Source organism: Chlamydotis macqueenii, chromosome 13, assembly GCF_036417535.1.
Source record: "Chlamydotis macqueenii isolate bChlMac1 chromosome 13, bChlMac1.mat, whole genome shotgun sequence".
NCBI lineage: Eukaryota > Metazoa > Chordata > Aves > Otidiformes > Otididae > Chlamydotis > Chlamydotis macqueenii.
This window is the reverse complement of record NC_141568.1, coordinates 10,984,493-11,001,260: the sequence shown is the minus strand read 5'-3', so window position 1 is coordinate 11,001,260 and position 16,768 is coordinate 10,984,493. Positions and strand designations below refer to the sequence as shown.

Here is a 16,768-nt window from a genome sequence, read left to right as displayed (position 1 = left end):
TCATTATGCAGCCATCATTTTACCAAGCAAGTACAAGAGTACATACAATGCATGTATGGAAACAGCAGTAGCATAACGAAAATATCACACAAACTCTAACCCTTTACTTACCACAAGTCTCCATCTTCAATAGTCTTATCATTTGGGGCTCCAGCATGGCCGTAGTGCAAAACAGACGAGTTCTCCCCACTGACAGGAAAAAAGAAAATTCAGCACAATTAATGGAAGAAGAAACACTAACACACGCAACATGAGAAGGAACATTGTAAACATGTGACATTGTAAACATCAGCGTATTCATGTATGAAGCACAAAAGTTTTGAGTCTGTGAGAATTGCCGCAGGCCCTGCTCCGGCGTGGGCTGTAACAGCACACCCTGCAGCTCGCTCAGCAGAAACGGGTATAGAACAGGCATTTTGCTATTCTGGCTGCAAGACACAACCTTTCTGCAGAAGGAACCTGGCACAGTTCATATAAACATTTTCCACGTCCGTGACAGGGTTAAGAAAGCAATTATGCAAGAATAATTTTTCAACCTATACCCATTTATTACTTCTGGATTTTTTTTCCTATTACTAAGCAATATGTTTCCCTATTTAAGGTTAAGCATTCTGAAGCATAAAAACTAACTTCCACTAGAGTAAAATCCTAAATACTTGAAATGCCCTAGGAGTCACTGGGACTAGAAAAATTCAGCTGTATAAGTAAATAACTCCAGCTCACCTCTGGCATGGCTACACATGATCTCTGCTGGAGCGGATGCACCACACGCTGCTCAGGGAGCATTCACAGCATCCAGTGTCAGCAGCAATAACAGGCATGAGAACTGACATTCTGTTCTTACCTCTTATTAAAAACCACATTACAAATAAAATATTTTTATTCCTGGAGACCTTTCAGACTAAACCGCTGATTCACAGGAATAAAACATCTCCAGAGAAGGATGTACCCTTGTTCTGCGCTTCTGAAGCTCCACGACTTGATTTGGCCTTGGCATCCTCTCTTGTCTACAGATATTCCCCCAGGTCTATCAAACAGAAGTTAAAAGACTGGTAAAGATCTCAAGCTCTAACTTTTTTTCTTTCATTATCCTCCTCAGACAGATGCTCTCTCTCTTTTACTCTTCAAAAAGCTAGAAGAATTGTACCATATCCAAAAATACACATTTTGGGGCAGGCTTACTGCAGCATCTCTCTGACCCTTCCAGCAGACTTGCTAGTCTGTATCTCACCTTTCATTAAAAGCATATTGGTCATCCTGTTCAAATATGATTCTTCCAAGTTGTGATGGTGGAACAGCTTCATATCTTACGTGAAAGGAATCTGGAGCTCAACTTCAATGAATCTTTTGTTGTGTCTGGAGTTCATGTACCATCTGACATACTTCTCATGTTAGACTTCTGATATGTGCAATTACAAAAACAGTAAATAAGTGCTGTATCCAAACAGAAGTTACTTCCAAGATACATTAAGCACTTCTGATCAATTAGATATTTAATAAATTATCGATCATTCAGACGTAGCAACTCCATAAGCAATTATTATGGAGAAGAAAGCAAATGCTGCCTTAAGTTTCTGAAGGCTCTCAATCTAAAGGGCTCAATCAGGCTAACATTTTGAAAGCAGTAAGTTTTTATTGTTAAGTGTCTTTTAGCATATAAGAATCATTATGCAATAAGGCAATGAAGGACAATGTTTCAGAATCATGGAAACGTTTTTCTGATACAATGTGTATTTGTTAAAATTATGTACACTCCAATGGGCAAAATTAAAGTTGTTAAATTAAGAGTTTAAAAACTCTGCAGAATTAAGGTTGCAACAAATACGGCTTGTGATGTGGGTTCAATGGCTTTAGCACAGTTTTACAACTGGCTACTAGCTTTTTACCTCCTGGATGCCTGACCTGGCTATGCTGTTGTGCAGATAACTAAAAAAGGCCCCATTAAGCTTGCACACAAGATGAAGAGAGACATGAACTTCCTTCTGAGATATCCTGTCTCCTGAGCACTGATGGAATAGTTCCTTCTGGCCACAATTCCAGTTTTCCACAGCAGGACACTTTCAAACTTAGTTTGCTGTCTGAAAAAAAAGATCTAAAACAGGGCAATGGACTGTGATCAAAAGAAAAGGGCCTTCTGTGCCAGGTGACGTTTACGGTGGGAACCGTGTTTCCAGCCTCAGCCGTCTCCTTTCACATGCAGGTGACAGCAGCAGAGACAGCTCCTACCTCTGTGCTGGACTACCAGCCTGAGGAGAGCAGGCAGCATCAGCTCCTGCCTGAAGAACTATCTCCCAGGTGGAGGGCTACGATTTGCGGGCGGGAGCACTTGGAAGCAACTTGGAATGACCTTGGCGCTATGCAGGAAACTGTGAACCCACGTTTGGTGTCTAAGGAAAAACACAAAAATAAGGAAAAAAGCCAACACCTGGCATGTACACACACGCATGCCCCACAGCAGTGTGTCAGGATTTTAGCTGCAGATACTATTCCTTATCTCCCTCTAAAAATGGGGATAAAGCAGGAGAAGCAAATAGCACATGCACATACTTACGATCAACTTTTAAAAAATTATCGTGAAGCTTAAGGGCACGACTCTATGCTAATGTATTTGCAGATAGCTTGTTTATTTATCATCATATGCTGGCACCCTCAGTATCATATACCATACCAGCAGCATAAACAAGTCATATATCCAAATACGAGCACTGCACAAATGCTTTCAACAATAGACATCGCAAGTACAAAGATGGGGGATTTCTTTTGCACATTTTAATGTAAAGGTTTTAGTTTACAAAATATTTCTGTAAGGTTCGGCACCAACTGTTACAGAAGATGCATGAAAAATCTGCTTTTCAGAACCGTCAGTGAGGCGTTTAGCAGCACACAATCTTTCTTGGCATTTGAAACTCCTTATCTGTCACGCACATCTTGGCTCTGCAGCACAAACAGCACTGTACCACAAAGAGCACAGTCGGTGCTGAAGCCCAGATATGCACACCATAAGCATTTCAGGCTTTTTGTCTGTTTGAAGCGACTGGAGTGAAGAGGCCTGCTCACCTGGGACTGGCTCCGGGCAGGTCCCCTGGGCTGAACACCCATTAGCCGTGGAGGCACAGCAAACCCGCTCCTGAAAGCTCTCCGAGCTGTTTTTCACCGCAAAGAAACCCAGCACCTGCACTCCAGGACTGGTCCCTAGCTCTAAGCAAAGCCCCGCAGCTGGGGGACAAGTGGGAGATCTTGCTTCAGAAATTCACTACTGACCCAAATTAAAACACTGATGTGGACACACCTCCAGCCTGTTCCTGCCAAGAGGTGCGAGTCCAATCTTCCTCAATGGAAGTGTCTTTACCACGGTCCTGAGATAAAGGCAGGAAAGATGCTTTAGGAGCAATGCTACAGAAGTGTTGTGTACCCAAAAGGTAGCCAGAAATTGTTCATTACGATTCAGTTAGACTTTCAAGGTGGCTTCAAAACAATTTAAACAAAACTCCCAGCCACCGGCAAAGCAAATAAGCCTTCCTGTAGAAGCTATTTCTTTTCTTCCCAAGGAGCAGCAGTTGAAAGGTCTGGTATTACAGCTCCGAAGTCAGGGTTTAAAATGAAGCGCTGCGGGGAGGTGTGGACCACTGGCAGCTCCGCTGCCTTCCTGGAGGTCAGCACCTCTGAAAACCACCACACGTGGGGATGCCAACGTCTGCCTTCAGGCAGCCCACCAGAAAAACTATCCAAGAGATTTCTATGTATCTATTTTTATGATTTAATAATTTGCCTCTAACTAGTGCCAAAGATGTGTTTGCTACAGAAAGAATTGTGTCAAGCGGCAGAAAAGCTGCAAATTAACATCTCTGAGAATGCAAACAGTAGGAAGAGACTCAGACTACTAGGAAAGGAAAAAAGTCCCCCAAATACATTTTAGACCAGAAAACACCCTGAAAACAAATGATTAGAAGAAAGACAAAGAAGAGGAATGTCAGCAATATTTTAAGAACAGGACCAAGTCAAGCATCAGACATTACAAAAAGTGCAGCTATTAGCTACAGTTTAAGAACATCTAAAGAAAAACCAACAGACCATTAACTAAAACAGCAAACTATTTCCATCATGATTTAAATAATAAAATCAATCCAGAAGGATGCACTAACAGGCTTCTCTCCACTTTTTCATTTAAGGCATGACAACTTAAAAAACAGTATTGAAAAGAAAGAAATAAAAAGAGGTTCAGTAAGTATCCTAATCCTATCCAGAAAGCTGTACTTACGGTGATCCTCAGACAGAGGAAGGCATTTTACCGCACTATGTTATTCTTAATCACCGGTATAATCTGCTGAGAGCTGTCATCTTCCTGGAGACATGCGTCAAGAAAATGTGAACCTAAGTATAAGATGCCGCAGTATCCAGTAGCAGCTGACTCTGTTGTGGTTGCAGAGACACCGATGCCTCCACCTCCACCTGACTCCAGTTGGAAACTCTGTGCCTGGTTACCAGTGGATGCCATCCGCCAGGACGCACGGTGCACCTAACCTAACCTTTGTTTTCCCCTTTGTAAAAACGGTTACTTGGCACACTAAGACACTGCAATGAACAATTAATTAGCATTCGAACACCACTCAAAAGTCAACGCTTTGTAGATTTGTGCTAAATACATCCAAGTACATTTATCAAATATTGCCATACTCATCTAATTGCACTTACTTGACGGTTGTTTCCGCTTCGAACCACTTACACATTGACAGTGTTTGAAAGCATTGCTAACCACAGGACTAATCTCGCCATGTGATGATCGGTAACACTAGTACGTGTGTGTTGTAATTCTCAACTGATTGCAGAGCGAATACATGCGAGTGAGTACACAAAGCACATCTGGTCACAGCAAATATTCATTCACCGTCTCCTGACAAGTGTAACACTGGACAGGGACAGCAACAAACGGATTTATTTCTGTACTGAAACACAGAATTGATCACACTTGATTTCCAGCTTAGTGAGCATCTTTTCTAAAATCTGAATAACAAACTTGTTTTCCATTTAAAAGTGTGATTGTCTTCTACGGAAATTATTATCAGTTCTCTCCTCTAAAAAGGAAAGATCCTGTCAAAATATCATAGTTTTAAGTGTCAGGAAAACAACAAAACTCAGCACGAATAAGCATGAATAGGACAAAACACAACTACTGGAAAATCCTAATTGCAAAAGCTATTTTTAATCACGAATATAGTTAAATGTAATATCTACAATTTTTATGTAAACGTATGTATGTATACATATATGTATACGTTTTTATGGTAATACAAATGCCTATTACTTTTGCCATTATTTTGTTAATTGAATTCATCAAATAGATCTACTTACATTCATTGTATTAGGACCTAGCTTAAAACTGTTAATATTAATTCTTACTTCACCACTCATAGTCAGAATACAGCAATTTACGGACAAAGGCCTTTGTATTCATAGAATCATAAAATGGTTAGAGTTGGAAGGGACCTCCAAAGGTCATCTAGTCCAACCCCCCTGCAAGAAGCAGGGACATCCCCCACTAGATCAGGTTGCTCAGAGCCTCATCCAACCTGGCCTTGAACGCTTCCAGGGATGGGGCATCCACCACCTTTCTGGGCAACCTGTTCCACTGTTCTATAACTCGCATTGCAAAGAATTTTTTCCTAATATCCAATCTAAATCTACCTCCCTCTATTTTAAAACCATTACCCCTCATCCTATTACAACAGGCCCTACTGAACAGCCTCTCCCCATCTTTCTTGTAGGCCCCCTTGAGGTACTGAAAGACCGCTATCAGGTCTCCCCGGAGCCTCCTCTTCTCCAGGCTGAACAGCCCCAATTCTCTCAGCCAGTCCTCACAGGAGAGGTGCCCCAGCCCTCTTATCATCTTCATGGCCCTCCCCTGGACCCTCTCCAACTGGTCCATGTCCTTCCTATGTTGGGGGCTCCAGAACCGGACACAGTACTCCAGGTGGGGTCTCACCAGGGCAGAGTAGAGGGGGAGAATCACCTCCCTCGCCCTGCTGGCCATGCTCCTCTTGATGCAGCCCAGGATGCGGTTGGCCTTCTGGGCCGCATGGGCGCGTTGTCGGCTCATGTTGAGCTTCTCGTCCACCAGCACTCCCAAGTCCTTCTCCTCAGGGCTGCTCTTGATCCATTCTCCACCCAGCCTGTATTTGTGCCTGGGATTGCCATGACCCAGGTGCAGGACCTTGCACTTGGCCTGGTTGAACTTCATGAGGTTGGCACGGGCCCACCTCTCCAGCCTGTCAAGGTCCCTCTGGATGGCATCCCTCCCTTCCAGCGTGTCGATGGCACCACACAGCTTGGTGTCATCAGCGAACTTGCTGAGGGTGCGCTCTATCCCACTATCCATGTTGCTGACAAAGATGTTGAATAGGGCCGGGCCCAATACAGAGCCCTGAGGGACACCACTCATGACCGGTCTCCACTTGGACATTGAGCCGTTAACCACCACTCTCTGAGTGCGGCCATCCAGCCAACTCCTTATCCACCGAGTGGTCCATCCATCAAACCCATGTGTCTCTAGCTTAGAGAGAAGGATGTCACGCGGGACAGTGTCAAAAGCTTTGCACAAGTCCAGGTAGATGATATCCATTGCTCGTCCCTTGTCCACCGATGCTGTAACCCCTTCATAGGCGGCCACCAAATTGATCAGGCATGATCTGCCCTTGGTGAAGCCATGTTGGCTGTCACCAACCATCTCCTTGCTCTCCATATGCCTTAGCATGGTTTCCAGGAGAATCTGCTCCATGACCTTGCCAGGCACAGAGGTCACACTGACCGGCCTGTAGTTGCCCGGCTCCTCCTTGTTCCCCTTTTTAAAAAAGGGGGTTATGTTCCCTCTCTTCCAGTCATCGGGGACCTCACCAGACCACCACGACTTCTCAAATACAATGGCCAGTGGCTTGGCAACTTCATCTGCCAGTTCCCTCAGGACCCGCAGATGGATCTCATCAGGTTCCATGGACTTGTGCACCTTCAAGTTCCTCAGATGATCCCGAACCTGCTCTTTGAGTACAGTGGGTGGTTCTTTATCCTTGCAGTCCTTGCTTGAGCCTTCCACAGCTTGGGTGGTGACACAAGAGCCCTTATCCGTGAAGACTGAGGTAAAAAAGTCATTGAGTACCTCAGCCTTCTCTGTCCCGGGTAACCAGGACACCGGTTTCCTTCCAGAGGGGGCCTACATTCTCCTTGGACTTTCTTTTGTCCCCTACATACCTATAGAAGCTTTTCTTGTTGCTTTTTATATCCCTGGCCAGATTCAATTCCGTCAGGGCTTTAGCCTTCCTCACCCGATCCCTGGCCACTTGCACAGCCTCTTCATAGTCCTCCCAGGCTACCTGTCTCTGCTTCCACCCTCTTTAGGCTTTCTTCTTCACTTTCAGTTGGTCCAGGAGCTCCTTGTTCATCCACTCAGGCCTCCTGGCCTTTTTGCCTGACTTGCTCTTCATCGGGATGCACCTCTGCCGAGCTTGGAGGAGGTGCTCCTTCAATGTGGACCAACTTTTCTGGGCCCCTCTTCCCTCCAGGGCCGCCTCCCATGGAACTTTGCCCATCAGGTCCCTAAAGAGGCCAAATGTAATTTTTTTTTTTAAATCAAGCTTGTCTGCACTTTTAATAGTAGTGCTAGAATACAATGCCAGCTCCCAACTACAACTGTGCGTCATGATACTGTTCGGATCTTGCATTTCAAGGGCAGCCCTTCTCTATGTATTAAATCCTCCAACAGTTCCGAGACAGCTCAAACACCGCTCCCATGCTCTCCAGCGTGGTGGGACAGGACACCCAGGAAGCTCCTGTCATCTCCCATTTCTGAACTACTGTTCAGACTTTCCTCCTCCTGGGTTCCCTGAGTCCCAAGTCCTACGGAGAGTTTAATCTGTTCCCACAGGGTCACAAGGACCCACTACAAAAGCACACAGTAGACATTTCCATAGGCTTAGCAAAGCCACTGATGTTCTCTAGCACCAAACCAGATCCTTCAGCACGCGTTCTGATTTAGTGTAAGTAAACGTGAAGTCCTTATGGCTGTGAAAACTATACACAGAGACAACTTGATTTTACCATCACAGCCTGTGACAATACCATAGAGATGGAGTCTCATTTCAACGGGATGTTAATTCTCAAGTTATATGATGGCACTTAAACCAGGAAACTTTTCAGATGATTTAGATGCACAATTTGCCATAAAACTGCTCATGCTCCTACTGCAATTTTGCATATAAATTGGAAAATTGCATTTACAAATAAGCAGCTGCGTAAACAGCAGAAAGAAGCAAAGATGTTAATTGTCCTTATACCTCCAAAGCAATATAACGTTATTGTCATTAACGTAAGAGTTATTTTTATAAGTGTATGTGACTTTAGTGTAGGGCAAATGTTTGCGAGTAGCAGCAGGTCTACAAGTGGAACATCATACCAACATACATGCCTCATCTATCCATCATGTACCTCTCATTAGATTAATTCTACTGACTAAATAAGATTAATTGCTGCACAAAACACACAGCTGTTCTTCAACATGTATCCTACACCATTCTCTTGAAATTCTGCAAATTAAAAATGTGTTTTTCTACAACTGCAGGGAGAACTTTTATAATACTTTCCCAAATACAATACCTTCAACACTAGCTGTTCAGTAAGAAAAACAGAGACCAAAAAATTTCCACATTCCAGAAGGATTAGTGTAATTGCATCCTAGCCTTTGAGAATTACATGAAATACTTCAGGTGTATTTCAAAGACAGTATTTTTGAGCAACAGATAATAGCTCTAAAGCCCTTCTCCATAACTATTTAATAAGAAAGTCAACTGCAGCACAGATGTGAGTAGCAGCAGCCATTGGGGAATCTCTTGACTGTAGTAGAATCTGTAACTGAGTTATTTCTTTAAGAGAGAGCGCTAGCCGCCTTTCTTTGGCTTTTCCAGAGGAAACTGTTCAAAACTCACTCTGGCGTCGCTTGCAAACACATCATATGCCTAAAAGGAACAATTTTACAAACATCCAGTGGGATACTGACCCTAAAGACTGTAACAGTTCAGTATAAACCATAGACTTACCTGCCACAGATGCAAGTATAGGAAGTGTGGCGCATGCCACCTCGAGCATAGCAGTAGTGCTGGAACAGGCTGCGAAGAAAGAAAGGTGGTCATTAATAATATATTCAAAACTACCACAAGACAGAGAGGAAAGCAAATCTTCCTTGAGTCCAGCTGTGTTGGTGCAAATCCCCATCTCCCTGACAAGGCGCTCTGCCCATTTCTGCTCAGCTGAGCACTCAAATTCACCCACATCTGCAGCTCAGCACTCCTGCAGAGCATCACGCGATCTCCACAAAGCCCATTAAGTAACTGCAGCAGAGAGCAGGGGCTCAAGTGCAACTTGGTAACTTCAAATGGCAAATTGCTTTCCTTAACAACTCAACATAGAAAGTCAAATTATTCTTGGCCAAAGGTAGTTCATCTGACCACAGAACGAACAGGACGGTAACAGTTAAACGTTGAAACTGGCTAAACTCTCCAAAGCACAGTTGAGAAAACCACTTCTTGCTGTGTTTCAGGTACACAGTCACACCCATGATTTTCAACCCTGCTGCCTTCAGTCTATGGCACGTAGCAAAAGTGAAGTCCAACTAACCCTTCATGGGGAACAAGCTCACTAGACAGAGTAAAGCTCCTCTTCAAAATAATTTCAGCAGAGGCTCTCATTTTTACCACCCCACTGACACCCTCTGCTGAAAACTGAACTAAATATCCCTACGTATGTGTGAAGCTTGAATCACCCCCGACCATGCTGTACACCCTCCTCTCCAGACAAGCCGGCAGAGCTCTCCCATTATGTCAAGCCACGCACTTTCTGCTAGCATCACGGTCCACGCTGGAATGGATGGTCTCATGCTTTCTTGTCTGCAGCACAGCAGACACAGAGAAGACATAAGACTATGCAATTTCAGGCCATGGTACCTAAATACCTCTATGAACTATAATCACAATATTATTTGCTTTTGTGTGTGTGAAGGACAGGCAAGGAAAGGGAGAGCCAGCCCTGTGCTCTCCTCTTGCAATGCCGACCTGTTGGAGGAGCTGTTTGGCCTCAAAAGCACGAAAACATTTTCATCTTCACTGTCAAAGCCCTCTCCACATGAGGGCAGATGTGCCCAAAGCATAATTAATATAGGATTAGGTGCTTTAAGAGCTAAGCACATATCATGGATCCTTTTATTCTTTTTGAAATATGCTCTAATTACAATCCAATTCCCTTTAATACTGAATGAATTTCAAAACCTCATTTGTTGTAATACTGAAATCATTTCATTAACACAGAGTGATAATGGTGCTATTCAAAGAATAGAGATGTTATGATTTTGTCCTCCTGCAGCAACAAACCACAGAACACAATTCAAATTCTTTGAAGGATATTAAAGACATTACACGCTTGTAAATCCAAACCAGATTTTAAATTACACAAAATAACAGTATTTAAAGACAAACAAACCATACAAATTAATCACAGAAGGAAAAAGAAAAGTGTACATTTAGACACTTAAGCGGGGAGACTCAGTTTACAGATCTCTTCTGCTCAAAATGTTGTGGTTTTACAGGGTAGAAGTACTACTTTGTATTGCCCCAGAAATCAGTAACAGCAAAGAGCAGGTCAAACGACAGAGAAGCCAAGGAGAAACTCTGACATGGTGAGAGCACAGCAGAGATATCACTAAATTGAACTAATAAAATTTATCATCTAAATTGTCATTTGCTCAGATACAGACATTTTTTTCATCAAATGGACAACAATTCATATGGAAAGTTACAGAACCGCTCTGCCCTAGCATGCTTGCAGACAAGGTTTGCTCTGTAAGAGACGACGCTATGCACAAATATTGTGCTCAATAACGTATTATACTGTTATGTATGTATAGTTGCATTTTACGAAGCAACTTTCGGTGTATTTTATAGACTCTTCACCTTAAATGATTGAATAAACTATCTCCTCTAAACAGCAACTTTCAGGAACATTCTAAAGAGCTTTAAAAATGAAATAATGAGGGTTGTAAACATCTTTCCATCATCAGTGATGCAGGGATAGCAGGGTTTATTCTTCCATATGACAACTGATCACATATTCATGGTTGCAATTTATACGAAACTGTGCAGCTGAATAATAGTATTCACCTTTTGCAGTACTCCCCGATTAGCAGTAAAAAGTGGTAAATAAATTAAGATATGCTTCATATAATCCAGCTGTTGGCTGAACTTTGTTTCTGTTTTCAAAGACAGGAACCTGATTGTTTCATCAAACATTATGGACTTTAAGAGTAAGTAAGAAGTGGTTGTTTATGTGACTGAGCTGAAGATAGTACAGCTTTGCCAGGTAATGAGTTTTCGGCTAGTAAAACTACTCACATCACCTTTGTCAACCTACTTTTTCGGGCTATGACTCATTAGAAACATGTCCACGCAGTTGGAAAAAAAAGATCCAACATTTCTATCAGAGACAGCCAACATCCTTGTATAACGTCTTCTCTAAGTGAAGGATTGCATATCCCTTTGACGGCAAATGCTGGCTTTTCAAAGCTGAAAAAATGTATATATAGAGAGAGAATTAGAAAAGCTGCCACTACTTTGTAGTTAAAATCCTGTTTCCACTGAAGTTAATGCAGAATCTGCCACTAGACTTCACACCAGGATTTCACTGTCTATACACTGCAAAAATCTTTATCCAAACATACGATATAGAAGTATGAAGTCTGAAATAGTTGGATGGAATATAATTCAATCTGGCACTCCACATACATTGCAAATATTGCATCTTGAACTTTGCCTGGTCTGACTGGAGAATACGTGGGTTTAGGCAGTTTTATATTGGTGCTGGATACTTTGCTGTGAGCTTTTAATGCAACCAACACAGACACAAAAGGTAAGCACCTCCTTCTCTTCTCCCATAGGTTTCAAAGCTTCCTGTCATGTTTTATGCAATATTTCCCTGGAGAATGTATGTACTAGTTATCATGCACATACTACCTTGGTGGTGTACATAGATCAGTCATTGGTGTACTTGTATGTCAGATGTTACCTTTTAAATTTAAATGCATACAGCTTTGTTTGAGCTGGCAGGGCTTTTGAAACTTTTTTTTTTTTTTTTTTAATGTAGAGGTACATGCTGGGTTTGGTGCTTTTTCTTTTTGCCAAAAACATCAGCTTCTTTAACTGATTGACAACGTGTGGAGATTGAAGGCAGTTTTAAAAATCTCACGTTTTTTCCATTAACTCAAAAAAGAGCAAGTATTAGCCACTGTCAACTCCAGTAAATCTAACTTGCCCCTACTCTCCTACCCCTGCAAATCTGCTGAGGCACAAGACAGTATTATCCCCGTTGCTCTGCCAAGCCTTGACTAGCTTATTGACTATAATGACTTGAGAGACAAGAAAACTTCGCTTTCAGAAATAATGGGTTCTTCATCATTAGAAATAATAGAAAAAACATAGTTATTTTTGAGATCTTATGGAGTATTGCATACATCCAAACAAAACTCCAGAATGCTTAAAAAGTCTGAACTTCAAAACAGTCTAAAAAGCCATTAAAGTAAAACCTGCTGTGCACAGTCTTTCTGGCAAATTATAAGAATCACTCTGACAATGATGCTTGTGTCTTATGATCATCTTTGGTCCAGTTTCTACTGCTATCTAATGCGCACTGGCAATTAAAATCAGATCTGTGCTATGAATGTAAATGGAATCAATTAAAGCACTTCAATGCCAACAGGTTTCCTAACTTCAGTGGATTTACGGTCTAAAGACACTTAAAGTAGGAGGAATAGAATCTATCCGCAACGACTTCCCTCATGCTTCCTGCTTATTTGATTCTATGATTCTATTTTCAGATCTTCCTCATCACTAGAATACAACATATCCATATACACTCAGTAGAGTGTGATTTTTATTTCCCAAAAGAAGTAAACAAGCAATCTCTACTTTGAATTCTTGTCATCAGCTCTTCTTGAGTTATAACAAATATTTATAAGAAAACCGTATTTTGTATTAATCACTTATTCACTCCTGAAACCAAAACACTTCTAGGTCAAAAAGGCTGAATTTCTAAACAAAAAAACAGTCGAGTATTTTGGCGTATGTCTTACAAAACAGGTAAGAACTGTAATTACACAAAATACAGTAAGCATGGACAAAAGACAGACAGAGAGGGAATAAAAAGTGTCAAGAAGGTCTGGCAGAAAACCCTATTAAAAACTTAAGCCAAATTTCTATAACGCTGCCCAACACATTCCTCAGTGGCATCTTCTCATGGTCCCTCTATCTCAGTCCCATATCCTTATTAACTATGGCAAAGCCCTGCAGAGTGAGATGTGTGCATCACTTTGGGATGGAAGAAAATTACTCAAGGTTTCTGATGAAGGAGGAATAGATGTGCCATCAGAAATGCAACCTGCCTTGTGAAGCATACAACATACAGAAGAGTAAAGGGCACTCATGGGTCAATATCTCATTAAGGAGTTTATATTGAAAATACATTTATATATAAAAAAAATTCCCACTAGATCACTCACTGGTTTGAGGATGTTTCAGATCCACAATAATTTCCTCAGTGCACCTTTGAGAAATTTGTCTCCTAATAAAAAGAAAACTTCACACACTTCAAAAATAGTATTCTTTGAACACAGCCCTTGAGACTTGCCTTGAAATGCAAGCAGGTGGTTTTGAACTATAAACTGGAAACCACAGCAGCTTAAGGGAGTTCTGTACAGAACTTGGAGGATTTTCCGCAGTTTCTTTTTTTGAGCACGGTTGGAAGACGTAATGAATCTCTATTAGCTATCTGTGCACCCAATTACTTTTGAATTACAACTAGAACATGCCCTTGTGCTTTTTTATGGTGCAAATAGCAAGCGTAGCCATAAGACAAGCTAAAACCCAAAGCTTATTAAAAGAATTCACAAAAAAGCAAATTTTCCAAAGCTGATCTCTCTATTTATATCAGGACTGAAAGCCACTGTTTTGATCATTTAGACATATAAATATTTTCACATAAGAAAGTTATAAAGCCCAAATAACACTAAATTGTTAAGCCACAGTAAGTACAATTTGTCCATGATATCTAAAGTGTTTATACTTAGCACCAAACTAGGCTGGAAGAACCACACACAGAGGAAAGAAGAGGCGACGTCAGTAAGAACCCATCAGTGGACACACGAGCATGGCGAGCTTCCTTTAATCTCACACTAGACACTGTGAGGTTCTTAAACACAGAACATTCTTCTTTGTTAACCAATTTACTTTGGTAATGTCATTTATTTTCTGTGGGCAATTAGACGCTTTAAAGCTTATCTAATCCTACTTTCCTGTAGTTCACAACACAACATTGCAGTATTGCAAAACACATCTGAGGTTGTTTTAATACAAAAAAAAAAAAGTCAGTACTGCATTGCAAAAGAGTAAAGAAGGCGAGTGGAGAAGAGTAGGAGAAATAATGCCATTTCCTATTAACGAACAAACAATGGATTACAAACTTGAACCAGAACAAGAAAATTAGCACTATGAGCAGATGAGCAAAGGTTTCTTCTACACCTCGGAGACAGTATCGCTAAAGATTTACAAAAGCAGTGTTATTATTTAAGTGGTCTACATGACTGGAAATCATTTAGAAGATAACTTACTGCTCCATGAACAACAGGAAACAAAACCACTTCTATGCATTGACTTCTTAAATCTGTTTATACTACTTCTAAAGAAAATTTGACAGATTCAAACCATTGGCTGGGTTATTTTGCATGCTCACGGAGTAGAGCTGCTGAAGCTTACTATCAACCAGTAATACTGAAAGCAGCTATACTTTGAAGCATTTCTATTTGAAATTGTCCTAATTTGTATCATGCACAAGCAGAAATAATGGGTTATTTTATAAAAATGTTGATCCTTTCTGAGTGCCAACATCTAAATTCTGTTCTCATATTTGCTGTGGTTTTTTTAACCAATTTATTTTTATTTGTATGCTGCAAATTCTAGGTAATAACAGATCCTTAGAAAAGTGTTATGTGACTTCAGCACAGATAGAACTGTAACTTTAGCAAGTAGGTATGATATATGAATCCAGCAGCATATTAAAGTAGCTACAGTGCAGAACATCTATTATGAAACAAGGAAAAGCTGTGTAGAAGCAGCATAGAAGTGAGTGGTCTCACCTTTATATCAAAAAAAATTCATGTTTTTGTTTCTAAATGTGCTACTTCTCTGTACTAATAAAATGGATGACAAGCCAGAGCTCAGGGTAGGAACAGAGGGTAAGATTACCCCAAAATGCAGATATATTTTAAGAATATAAAATGACACAGATCAGAAGGAACGCCATTCCTTCAAGAAACAAAGTCCAACATGGCAAAGTCGTTTCACTAGCCATTAATGCTACCTGGAAACCAGAGATACACTAAACAGAAAGTCCATAAATAATACAAAACTCAGCACTGTCACATATGTCATATATGATTTGCAATGATTGAAGGTAATTGATAATCTCAGTTCAAGAACATAGAGTTGAGGTGAGAGGTAATTAGCATTTTAATTGCATAATTGGGAATTATAAATTACCTGTCTTATGTAAAGAATAATCAAAGAGATTATGCAATATCAGCTGATACTTCATCTTTCTGGCTACACTACGCAGGCTGGTGAATTTACAGAATCTGAAACTGCATTTTCCTCACACACATTTTCTTTTTTTTTTTTTTTTAATTTTATGGTTGTCATTTTATTACCACAGTGAACTATTCCACATGAAGTAAGTCTTCCCCCATCATTTTGCAAACTTAAAATTTTTGGGACAGAGAACAAAGAAACAACATGACTCTACAACACTGCAGTAGCTTAAGAATGCCTGTGAAATTATCTCCCCTTCTCCCTCCCAAACAGATTGATATAAGTTTCTTCTAATAGCTCTGAGTTTAAATTCAATTTTTTTTTTCCTACTATGAGGAAAGGGCAAGAGTTTTAACAGATGCAGTTTTAAAGAAGTGCATATACACACTCATTTGATTTGTCTTTCATCTAATTCTACACTGGTGCAACATTTCTCTACCTCACTCCAAAAATTCATCAAATTATGCATTTTCACAGAAGTTCCGTCACCAGCTGCCCATCAGCTGGGTGGTTCAGTACTGGCATCAGGGAGAACACAGTCACAGCGTATGTGTTTTAAGGTGGGAACCTGTCCTTCTTCTACATTGTAATAACATCATCTTCTGTACGTTGCTTCATGCTCCTGCCACCTCTCCGTCCGGAATCTCGTCTGTTGTATTTAGGCAGCTAACACAGCAGCGGGACCTCCTCATGCACTGCTCCTGCACAGCACTGTGGAAGCTATAAAACCTCGAATCCAAGATTTATTTTCATCCATTTTCTACAGCAGAGGGATTTTTAAATGAGTTTTCAATCTTCACCACTTACATAAATGGAAAACAGATCTCACTGCCACACTAATAAAGCAGCAATCATTAAGAAGAATCTCAGCTTTATTTCTTCACCAATTCTAAAGTCCACTTAGAGTCACATCCATTACCAACAAGGCAGAACTAAGTTCTGCACTGGTCCAAATTTCATATTTAATCTAATATTATGGAAAGAGATTGCATGAATTTTTCTTACACCGATTGCTCCATTTCCAGCTCTAATAATTCTAGATCTCAACTGGCATATTTTAAATTAATTTTTTTGTAGTTTAAACCTATTTATCAACAGCTAAT

At 40.8% G+C, this 16,768-nt stretch overlaps 1 protein-coding gene across 1 annotated transcript in view; it reads right to left on the bottom strand.

Moving 5' to 3' along the window:
- Positions 1 to 16,768, bottom strand: part of PEPD (peptidase D) — a 136,235-nt gene that overhangs the window by 51,987 nt on the left and 67,480 nt on the right. Inside the window, exons 10-11 of the mRNA XM_086758222.1 lie at positions 9,081 to 9,149; positions 112 to 189 (exon numbers count right to left, since the gene is read on the bottom strand). Of these exons, the coding sequence (XP_086614348.1) occupies positions 112 to 189; positions 9,081 to 9,149 (147 nt within the window). The remainder of the gene's footprint in view (positions 1 to 111; positions 190 to 9,080; positions 9,150 to 16,768) is intronic.